At 39.1% G+C, this 12,498-nt stretch overlaps 1 protein-coding gene across 23 annotated transcripts in view; it reads left to right on the plus strand.

Moving 5' to 3' along the window:
• Positions 1-12,498, plus strand: part of LOC115253727 (glutamate-gated chloride channel) — a 773,621-nt gene that overhangs the window by 587,349 nt on the left and 173,774 nt on the right. For all 23 annotated transcript variants that reach the window (XM_062852730.1, XM_062852735.1, XM_062852734.1 and 20 more), the window contains one exon: positions 6,192-6,280. In XM_062852730.1, coding sequence (XP_062708714.1) covers positions 6,192-6,280 — 89 coding nt within the window. The remainder of the gene's footprint in view (positions 1-6,191; positions 6,281-12,498) is intronic.

Genomic DNA, 12,498 nt, shown 5'->3' on the forward strand with positions numbered 1-12,498 from the left:
AAATGAGTTCCTGGAAAGTGATCAAGCCGGTTTCATCAACGGCCGGTCGACAACGGACTAGATCTACACCGTACGGTAAATCCTCCAGAAATGCCAAGAATACCAGGTCCCAACGCATCACCTGTTCATCGACTTCAAGGCGGCATACGACAGTATCGACCGCGCAGAGCCATGGAGAATCTTGGACAAAAACGGCTTTCCTGGGAAGCTGACTAGACTGATTGTAGCAACGATGGACGATGTGCAAAACTGCGTAAAGGTTTCGGGTGAATTATCCAGTTCATTCGAATCTCGCTGGGGACTGCGACAAGTTGATGGACTCTCATGCCGATTTTCACAAAATCCGGTCAATTTGTGTGCTTTGCGGACGACATGGACATTATCGCTAGAACATTTGAAACGGCAGAGCTGTACACCCGCCTGAAACGCGAAGCAGTGAAGGTCGGACTGGTGGTGAATGCCTCAAAAACAAAGTACGTGCTGGTAGGCGGAACCGAACACGACCGGATCCGTCTGGGTAGTAATGTTACGATAGACGAGGATACTTTCGAGGTGGTGGAGAAATTTGTCTACCTCAGATCCTTACTGACGGCTGACAACAACGTGAGCTGTGAAATTCGGAGGCGCATCACCAGCGGAAGTCGGGCCTACTACGGGCTCCAGAAGAAGCTGCGGTCGAAAAAGATTCACCCACGGAGTTTTCGAGCGATGCGTGCTAAGGACAATCTTCGGAGGTGCGCAGGAGAACTGTGTGTGGCGAAGAAGGATGAACCACGAGCTCACTGCACTTTACGGCGAACCCAGCATCCAGAAGGTAGCCAAAGCCGGAAGGATACGATGGGCAGAGCATGTTGCAAGAATGCCGGACAACAACCCTGCAAAGCTGGTGCTTGCTGCTGATCCATTTGGCACAAGAAGGCGTGGAGCGCAGAGAGCACGATGGGCGGACCAGGTGGAGCGTGACTTGGCGAGCATTGGGCGCGACCGAGCATGGAGAGCGGCAGCCACAAACCGAGTAATGTGGCGTACTATTGTTGATTATGTCTTGTCTTAAATGTGATGTTGAACAATTAAATGTATGTTTGTTTGTATGGCCATGTTTTTGGATGCGACCAAATAAATGAAGCTTAGGCCGTTTTCGTTCGTCTGCTGGTGGGCGCTGAACTTACCAATCGTCGATCTGAATTCCTCCTCCTGGCCTACCTGAGCGTTCAAATCTCCTATGATGATCTTGACGTCGTGGCTTGGGCAGGGATCGTACTCGCATTCGAGATGCGCGTAAAATGCGTCCTTGTCATCATCAGTGCTTCCGAAGTGAGGGCTGTGCACGTTTATTATGCTGAAGTTGAAGAATCGGCCCTTGATCCTCAACCTGCACATTCTTTCGTCGATCGGCCACCAACCGATCACGCGCCTCTGCATGTTACCCATCACAATAAAAGCTGTTCCCAGCTCACGTGTGTTGCGGCAGCTCTGTTAGATGATATGCATGATTACCTCTAAACGTTCAGATCCTGTTCAACACACCTCCTGCAACGTTACGATGCCGAACCCGCGGTCTTTCAGTAGATCGGCGAGTATATGAGTGCTCCCAACGAAGTTGAGAGATCAGCAGTTCCACGTACCGAGTTTCCAATCGCAAGACCTTTTTTTCGCTGTTTGGTTCGGTTAGTACTATTCTGTAGCTGATTTTCCGTTACAGTTTTTTTTTTGGCTCGTAGGGCCTGACAGTAACCCCCTACTTTCCGGAGGACCACAGTGCACAGTTGAGCTTAGAGTCCTCTCCTGGCACTCGGACGTTGATCAGCCGCCGCTGACATGAGCGGCTGTTGTGGGCCGCTACTCCTGGATAACAGACGCTCAGGTTTGCAGAGGCAAACCGCCATTGCCTGTCAGCATACGACCGAAGCTCTCACCGGGGTAGGTTACCTAATCTTCCCTAAGTTTGCTCGCAGTCCGGCCAGTGCCACACGGAGGTAGGGATGGAAGTTGCTGGACAGAGGCTAGTGATCTCGCTACCTTCATTCACTGTGACTGAACCTACTTCTCAGCTTGGTGTTGAATGAGCAGTTCCACGCCCAAGAAACACGACTTGTTTCAAAGCCAGTACCAGCAACATCAGTGCAATTTATTCACTGTTCAAATTAAGGACAACAGAACACAATTGCTTCTTATTTGAAACGCAAAAAGCGCAAATTTTAAATCGTTATGCAACTTGAGCTAAGGGGAATGATAAAAAAAAATGAAAAAAATATGACCAGACTCGAACCATGGACACCAGGAGTATTAACCACTCACCTTACATACTACACCAGAAGCTCTGTGAAAGATTTGCTGCTCAACGCACCATAAAAGCTACTGAAGTTACGCGTTACTTCATTGTACCTTCTTTGCCACAAGTTAGAAATCTGTCAAAATAAAAGATGCGCAAGTTTTCCGCAACACATTTGGAACCTAATCTGAACAAACAAACCAGAGTAAGATGTTTCATGTATGTTACATAGCACATTTAAGCCAAGCTGACTGTATTGTCGCTTGTGAGGAATATATAAGCTCCGCCTCCATAAATCGATGTCAAAAACGATGTTATTAGTAATTCCTATGAAACAAAGCTGCAACTTAACGATATTCGGAGTTTAAATGCAACTCTTTAAGACCAAAGCATAGAAAGCCACATTTTGGATGATGTTGCAGGTGCTGCTTGGGCAGTTAATAACCAAGAGCCTCTGAAACCCGCTGAAATCTCTTGATGCACTGATAAGTCTCAGAAAATCGTCCTGAACTTCGCTGAAACACCCAGGAAAATGCCCCTGAAACCCCATTGAACCCCCTGGATTATGAGACCTTCCAATCCCTTAAACGTTCCTGAGTCCTCCTGAAACGTATCTAAAAGCCCCCTGAAATCCCCAGATATCCGGATATCCTCTAAAGTTCTCTGGAATGCTTCTGAAATCTGATACGCTGGGACCCTCTGAAATTCCTTGATTTTCTGTGAGACTTCCAGGGACACCCCTGAAATGCCCGAAAACCCTCCTTAGATCTCCTTTAACTCCTGAAAGCAACCTAAAGGGCCTCTGAAACCCCTTGAGAGACCCGAAACTTCATGACACACCTCTGAAAATCCATTGAACTTCATCCTTCAGCTAATTTCTTCAATCACCTGGCCTCCTGGAATCCCATGAAATCCATTAGATGCTCCGAAACTTCTATGCAAATCCCCTAAAAAGCCATGAAGTCCCCTGAAGACCACTAAAACGTCGCTAGACTGCCTGAAACGCCCCTGAAAAGTGCTGAAGTTTTGATGAAAACACCAGAAACCTCCTGAAATCCACTTAAACTGGCTTAAAACTTTCCTGAAACGTTGGTAAATTTAGAAACGTCCCTTAAGCTCTCTGAAAAGTCCTTGAAATCGTCTGAGACCCCCTGAAACTCCTTAAAATTTTCTCTTGAAACCTTTCTGGATCCGATGAGCTTACTAAAACACCCATGAAACCGCTTGATATGCCCATGTGAGTCCCATCGACTCTCCGAAACTCCTTTGTAAACCTTTGAAACTCCCTGAAGTCCCTCGAAATTAAATCCTATATGAGGCTCCTAATGATGCCCCGAAAAGACCCCTTAGTGTGCCCGTTTTCTCCTCCATCCCTTAATCTTCCTTGTACTTTCTTTTGCTCTCCAGCCATCGTGCGCAATTGCTGTAGTTGACGTCAGTATTACATATTCTTATGAAAATACTGGTGCTGAATAATCTCCCTCGTTATATGCAAGGCAAGTTGCATAAATAAAACCTCTTTTCATGCATGTTTTTACTAATGACAAATCTCAAATTCTTCACTCGTCACTGCTAAGCAGTCAATGTCACCCCCGCTCCAGTAGTGCTGTTTCTTACAGCACGTAAACCAAATTCTGGCCAGCTGAGAAAACTCACCCTTTCCTCTATGTTAACATTTATCCACACATAATCTTGAAACTTTGTATGGGGCGTAGACTTCAGCAAGACCTCCCACTCCCTTCTATCCAAATGAATTTGAATATTTACCATCCGATATTGCACTCATATCTGCAACGTGTGTATCATCTTTCAAAAGGTTTATCCGAAAACAAACTGCATATCGTAATTACAAATCAATCTACCGACCTGATCTCTTTCCGCTTATTATTCTTCTTGCTCCGATTGCATAACTATCTCAATCACTATACACTAGGGAACTGTAATCTATTTGCATCCAATACACTTCACATGACTGTTTCTCCGTGTACAAGCAGAAATTAAGCCACACAATCACACATTCTAGCCCTTGCAGATCATCCCTAAAATGTTTACATCGAGGTGCTGTTGCTTATGGCATAGCGACCTTCAGTTTCCGTAGTCAGCTCTTAGTAGTCTTCCTTTCATGTACATAGCTCTATATTACCAGAAAAAACCAAAAGCCACTTCTTTTGAGATCATTGAAAGATTGCCTCTAGGGCCAGTGCAGCTATAGAATGCTTCCTACGTCCGAACCAGCTTAGATTACTTTTTCCAACTCGAAGTGCAATCTGTACTATCTTTGTAGTGTACATAAATTAAACAAAAGAGAGAAAGAGAGCATATTTTCTAATGAATAAAATTTATCAATCTTGCTTCCAGGCGAGGAAAAACTCGGTAATTCACAAATAAACTGTAGCTGCTAGCAATGTTTCGTTTCAAAGTTCGTTCCACTCATTCGATGCTAACGCTTTACATTTTGTCGATAACAGGCTGCCACAGTTATAATTTGGACGCACAAAAATGGATTTGTCATGGTTTTGTCAAAACATCTACAGAGCACACAGAAGACGTTTTCTTCAGACATTCTTGCAGGAATTCCTGCAATAAAATCATATAAATTAATTCAGTGATTTATCCAGTAGCTCCTTTCAAAATGTGCTACAATTTCCCACGCACTTTTCTGAGCACTTACTCAAAATTGCACGAAAGAACCGTACACTGAGGATACTGCAACTCCGAAAATCATACGAATCAACTATGATTTTTTGCCACAAGAATTTCTTGCGAAAATCATAATTACGAACTATGATTTTGGATTCAAAGCGCCAACTATTATTGTCATACTGTAACTGTATAAATTTCAAAACACTCACGTATGAAAATTATAGCGATAACGTATAAAAACTGAAACTATGTCTTATGACTATCATACATATTTTTATGAAATATTTTGCACAAATTAAAAAAAAATCGATACCTGGAATCGAACCAGGAACGTCAAGGTTGGCGAGTACGTGCTTTACTCATTCGCCCATCGAGGCTTCGAAAGTTGAAGTAGTTAGAAGCCAATAAAAGGTTTTGTTGTTTTTTACCAATGGTGTTTCAAAACACATCTTATGATTTTCATACGATGCTTCTTATGAGATTTTTCATACAACAAGTCTTATGGATTTCGCTTTTCAATGTATGAAAAGCATACGAGAACTATGAAATGATGAAAAAAATAAAAATAACTGATTCATAAGATGTAAACTATGAAAAACATACGAACAGTATCCTCAGTGTAAGTGTATTCATCGTTTGGTTATAGTACTTCTATCTTTCATTCTCATTACATTAGATACAGATATTTCTGGGGAATAACCCATGATTTTGACCGAAACCATTGACATACATATTTATGCGACCATTTTATGCAGGCCTTGGCTGTCCAACAGTAGTAATTGACTGTATTCGACTGAATTGCAACGTATAGATCCCAATCAAGAATTGCGATTGGTCAATATAAAAAAATAAATCACCCGAAACAAAACGGCAATCATCGAAGCGCTAATGAAAGTCGGGCGTCCACATACACACCATACGTAGTGGCTAGCTTGCATTGCATGTTACTCTGCCTCACTTTATGATGACTTATGTTGGCAATATCCCATAAATGTATACAACATCACACCAGCCTTCGTGTTATCCTTACTACGAACCGTGCTTTTCATGCCTTGTTACGTGCTTTGACTTCGGTAGACCAACAAAACAAGCTGATGAAGCAACCACCCAAAAACAAAAAAGATTCAACCTTAATACTAATTCGTTTTCTCCTCTCTCGTTCCTCTCGGGATGACCAACGATGTGATTTTATGACCCATGGACTTTCATGGTGCCAATCATGATGCGCTGCTGCTGCCGAACACAACGAATTGATGACACGTTGCGCCATATCCAGATTCGCCGAAGGAAAGTCGGACAAAGAAATTTTAGATCACCTATTAACAGCCGCACGATATGACAAAAGGTTGCTACCACCAGTTGATGGTAAGTGTCGTTCCGCTTATTTTTTACGTGCCTTTCGATATGTTTTTTTTTCTTCTGTTTGTGATCTTTTCTCGAACCGCTGTCCATAATAACTGCTAACTGCTGCAACATGTTGCTGTTGCTGTTCCTTTATTGTTCCACTTTGCTGAACATAGTTGACACATACAACACGACAACACACATCTAGCAGAACTCACATTAAATGGTTTTAGTTCTCTTGGTTTGAGCTTCAATTAATTGAATTTCAGTTTCTCCTAAACGGTTGACCCTCACAAGTGCATTGTGCAAATGTATGAATCGTGCTGTAACTAAGCTTATTATTGTTCTTTGCTTCGAATCAATATTAAATTATATTATAACATATATGTATAATAACCCAACAACAGTATACTTATTTTGCCAAAAGTAAGTTTAGATAATTAAATTTGTAGATAAAACTGAATACAATCAGGATTGATTCGTAATTTGATTTTAATTCTTCCTAAAATTTATACATACACCTATAAGCTATTCTAGATTTATGAGCTTGAATTACCTTAGTGTATCCTATGTAATCTCTAGGACTTGGAATTGAATTCCATTCCTAATCTACACATGAAAAGTCCTTCGTAGTCAATGGCTTCAGATCATGAAGGAACTACCTTTGACCATAAATATTAACAATATAGCAAAAGTAAAAACATCACAAACATTAGTAAGCTTCAAATTATACACTGAAAATAAGTTTCACTATAAGACATTGAAAATTTTCTTGGTGAACAAGTGCATATCTTAGTGCATGACTTTTCCGAATAAAAGAGAATAAATAGTTTATTCTGGGATTTTTTGGGATTCATCTTAAAGTGATTTCTAGTGTTCCTCCAGGAGCTTTCCGAGATTTTCTACCGTTCACCGGGTAGTCCTCCTGGCGATTCCCGAAAATTGGTCTATGTGCTCTTCAGGAATTTCTCCAGAAGTACCAAAGGAATTACTTCAGGAGCTTCCAGGTAATTTCTGCATAAGTCCCCGAGAGTTTACGTTGGAGCGAAGTGTAGAATAAGCTTGATGTTAAAATACACATTATTAAAAAACAAAAAAATACGTTGGAGCTCCAAGGGGATTTCTCCAGTAATTTACCGGAAATCCCTCCATGGCTTTCCCACGAAAATCACGGGAATTCTTTAAGAAGCTTCCGAAGACGAAATCTCGCTTATATTGAATAATACGATCAAGCATGGTATTCTAATCGGAATTGTACTTTACTCGAACTTGAAAAACAAAGGAATTATGAGAAAATTCGAAATAAGTAAAATGGTAAATAGTTCTACTTTGACATTTGAGGTCAACCTTGTGTGACTAAGCTCGACATTTTTCGCACTGGGATTTCAAAAATGTTCCTATCTGACATACACTGCGAAAAAAATCACTCATAGTATGTGTTATAAGCTAGGGACGAGACAAAAGGCTAAAAAAATAAAAATTATATATTTTCAACGGTTAATAAAAACGTCAAAAAATGAGTAAATATGTACTCTTGAACCATATATTGTGGTTTAAAACAAGAATCCCGATAGGACTTTAGGAGCCTATTCTTCCAGGAGTTCATCGGGAATTCCTCCGGAAGATACTCTGAAAGTCCTCCTCGAGATCACCAGGAATTCTTTCAAAAGATCCTCGAGAATTCCTCCAAAAGATCCTCGGAGATTCCTCCAGTAGATCCTAATGAATTCCTCCAGAAGTTCGTCTGAAATTCCTTCATAAGTTTTCAAAGAATTTTTTCAGGAGATTCCCAAGAATCCTCCCAGGAGTTTCTCCGGAATTCTTCAAGAGTTCCTCGGGATTTTTTCCTGGAGTTTCTCGAGAGCTCCAACAGGATTTCCCTCGAAATTCCTCCAGGAGTTCGTCAAAAATTCCTCCAGGAATTAATTCATTGACAAATCTTACAGGAGACCCTCGGGAATTCCTCTGGGAGTTCTTCTGGATTTTTCTACAAGTTTCTCGAAAATTCATTCAGGAATTCATTGCGAATTCTTCCACGAATTCCTTGGGAATTCCTACAGGAATTTCTCAGGAAACCCCCTAATATGTACGAGTTTTTAATGGATTCTCGGGTATACCTCTGGAGGTTCCTTGGAAATTTCTCCGGGGTACCTAGAAAAATCCTTTATGTATTTCTCCATTATCTTCTAGAATCCCTAACGGAATTCGTTAGTATATACTGAAGGAATTCCAGAAGAAATTCTCGGCAAACTCCTGGATAAATTCCCAAGGATCTCCTTAAAGGAATTTTCGAGAAACTTCTGGAAGAATTTCCTAGGTACACCTGAAATAATTCCCGATGAACTCCATGATGAATTCAGGAGGATTTTTTAAAGAACTCCTAGAAGAATAGCAGAGAAACTCCAGGAGAAATTCCCGAGTAACTTCTGGAGGAATTCGTTAGGAACTCCTGAAGGAATTCAGAAAAATACATAATTGACTCTCTCATAGTGCAAATTTTCGGTGATATTAGGGGAAGATGATATAGATCGATGAGTGTTCGGGATACTCACAATTTTCCGATCGTCCACAGGCTTTCTTACGGCTATTTGCCGCACGGGACCAAATCACCACACTTGCGCTACTGGAATGGGCTAGCCGATACTAGGGAAACACGAGCGCATGCAACGAAAACTCCTTGCGGTAGCACAAATGAATTGCTCCACTTTTTCACTAAAGCGCTGAGCTAATTCACTGCATTCGAAGCTTGTTGGTCTTCCACTCCGAAGGGCAATTAAGGCACACCTTCTATCACCAACGATCAACACTAATCGCGACGGACGATATGCGGGGGGGTGGGGGGCGGTGCAACTCACAACCGACAAATTCCCGAGGAATTCCTGGAAGAATTTCCGAGCAACTCCTGAAAGAATTCCGAAAACTACATGAAGGAGTTTACTGGGAACTCCTGGAGGAATTCTAGATGATCGCCCAAAAAAATTGCAAAGGCATTCCTGAAGAATTTCCTGAGGAACACTTGATGAAATTTTTGGCAAACTCGTGGAAGAATTTTCAAGAACTCCAGAAAGAATTTTCAAGAAACTCATAGAGCATTTTCCGAGGAATTCCAAAAGAACTTCTGGAGAAAATAAAAAAAAATTGTTCTAGAATCTTCGATGGAATTATAAAAGTCCATGAATGAAATGGTAAATAATATTAACAAATATTTGTTTATTCTGAAAGTTATCTAACAGAATTTATGGAATGTATTGGTTGTTTCTTTGAAAGTATGTTCTTTATAAATAGTTGCGGATGAAAAATTAATTGAATTCAGCATATAATCTAAATTTTCCATTCCAGTGGTGGTTGTTAAATTTGAATCGAATTTTAACTAAAACTTGCTCCAAATTTTCCGTTAATATGAATACCGAAACATTTGTACGTTTTTATCAACAAAAATTTAAACGCATTTCATCTGAAATTTTTCCAAGATTTGAATTATTGTTTTTTTTTTCAAACGAGTTCTATAAAAATTACTACTCTAAGAATCACTCCTATAAAACAGTGTTTTTAAGGTTAATTATAAAAAAATAAGTCAAGTTACTTTTTTTTTAACTTATTTTTTGATAATTACCCAAAAACACGAAAAAAAAGATTTAAAAAAATAAAAAGTCGATTAAAACAAAATCACCATCTTTGATTTCGATGAAATTTTGTATAAGGATAGGTAATTATGTTCCCTATTAAACGTCCATAAATTACAAGACGGGCTCTTTCAAGGAAAACAAGGCATATAAGAATACACAATTTTGCTGAACATTGCGAAATTCTATATCGTTTAATGAAGAAGTTATGAAATAATTTCAATATTTGATAATTGTTTGTTTATTTACCATAACACATAAAGAATACACTTGTATACAAAAGTTTAAGCCATTTTGATATAGTAGAAATATAGTTGTTTCATTATTCGAAACGGTTCTCTGCGCCATTTTGCGCCGAAAGCAGTTAGACGAGTTCGGAGTTACTCTATAAATATCAGTAATTTGTAAATAACTTTGTAATTTTAAAAGCTAGTGTTTTTCCATGTTCAGCAAAAACATGTATTTTTACATTTCAAACAACTTTGTAGAAGACGCAAAAAATCTAAAAAATCCCGTTAAAAAGTTATGATGAAATATATGATTTCTAGGGGTCATGCACATACAACGCAATATATCTCAATATATCTATATAAAGTATGAGATTCAGCATTATGGCGTCTTTGACAAAGTTGTTCAAAATTACATTTTGCACAACTTTGCCAACGACATCAAACGTCTATCTGCATTTTTTTGAAAAAATATTTTTTTCATCTCACTTATAGGTGGATTGATCATTCAACTCTTTATGCCAGAAGAAGCGCCTTGTCTAATGTAGAAACTTCTCCGAAGAAACTATATCGCTAAAATCATCGGTTGAAACGTTATTAAAAAAGCGCACGAAATCCGGCAAAATAAAACACTGTGAGTGGTCGTAATTCTCCGGATTACACCAATTATAACTCGTGACGTGAAATTGGTTAACCCTACTTAAACACCTTTATTATACACGATACATATATTTAAATATTATTTATATTAATACACGTTAAAATCAGTTTACCTTATGTTATGATTTTGACGGCCCAGAGACCAAACTTCTACTTCCTAGTGTTCCCTTATTTGTTCTTTACTATGCCTCCCTTGTAAAATCGTAAAACTTCATCTTCTCTTTATCTGATTTGCTGTTGTAATGTGCATCTACTAACAGTGGGGTGAAATATTTCCTAACTGCATTCAGGGATGATCCTCTGAAGATGCAGTGATGTTGCCAAACATTGCATCAGGAATTTCTGACAGAAGAGTGCCTAAAATGATTGCCGTTAGTTTTGAAAAATGCTAAAGAAATTCCAGAACAAATTGCTGAAAGACTTTTAGAAAAGATTTCCAATGCAAAAGATTGCCGGAGAAATTCACAAAGAAATTGTTAGAATGATCGCACTCTTCAAGCCTTTTTCAAGATATTTGTCACACGCTGCGAAAGTCTACAAAATAACGTACAAATCTGGCATTCGATTTGAATAGGTCGCAAGTTTGTGATTCCTATGTAGATTCAATGTTTGTAAAATATATAAAGTTGTTTAAAACTTTTTTTTTTTCATTTTAATATCCGTAATACTTCAAAGCATATGTTATCTAAACCTTCCGGCTTGCGATCGGCCATCACCACCACGCCAGAACCACGCTGGAGTGGTGTAGAGGTTGTGGGGGTAAAGTGGACAGGTGGGGTAAAATAGACAGGGTAAAGTTTCATAGCTTTTACTGTTTTTCAAAATGTTTCAACGATTGAAGCTTAGAGTAAGGTGGGGCAAAAGTTCGACTTTAGTTGAAAATTCAACCTATCTCAAAAAATCGAAGCAGATACAAATAAATAAATACCGTGTGGGGATTCTACCATCCATGAGCTAAAATTTTGCTGAACAAAGTTACGCCAAATGTCTTTTCAATTTTGAGTTACAACACTTTTTGAATGTGTGTGTTTTATTCGAACTCTTGCCCCACCACTGGGGCAAAAGTTCGAATCTCGTGTTTGTGGAATTTCGTTAACCGTAGCACACTATTTGGACACTTTGGTAATAGGAATACCTGTAACCACTTAATATTTGGTGTTAGAACTGGAATACACTTTAAAATTCGATTTGGATTTTACCCAAATCAGGGTTAAATTTACTACACCAAAAGTTAGTAGTTTTCCGCCAAATTCAGATAAAACAACATTTTTTTTCAACTTTAATCGAATTTTCTCACTAACTCCATCACTCTTAGAGATAATATGTACATTTTGCAGAATTTTAGTTTTATACCTAAAGTTGCCACATGACTCGAACTTTTGCCCCACAATTCGAACTTTTGCCCCACTATGTGTAAAATACGATTTCCAAATCTTTTTTGCAAAAAGTTATACATGCTAGAGCATCTTCAAAATATACCTAGTTACGCCCCAAAATAAAATATCGAATTCGATTTCATTAAAATTTCATTCCATGCGTTGGGAGGGCCATCGCATGTTACAATGTTTTGATCAAAAACCAACATTTTGTCATAACTTCTCGAAATATTGATCAATTTTAATAATTTTTGGAGTGAAAGACTCTTTTTCAAAAAGGGTTCAAACAACCTTGACACCCGAAAGAAATAATTTGAATTGAGCTCAAAAACTTCAAAAGAAACTCTTGCCCC

This window comes from Aedes albopictus, chromosome 2 (assembly GCF_035046485.1).
Source record: "Aedes albopictus strain Foshan chromosome 2, AalbF5, whole genome shotgun sequence".
NCBI classification, from domain to species: domain Eukaryota; kingdom Metazoa; phylum Arthropoda; class Insecta; order Diptera; family Culicidae; genus Aedes; species Aedes albopictus.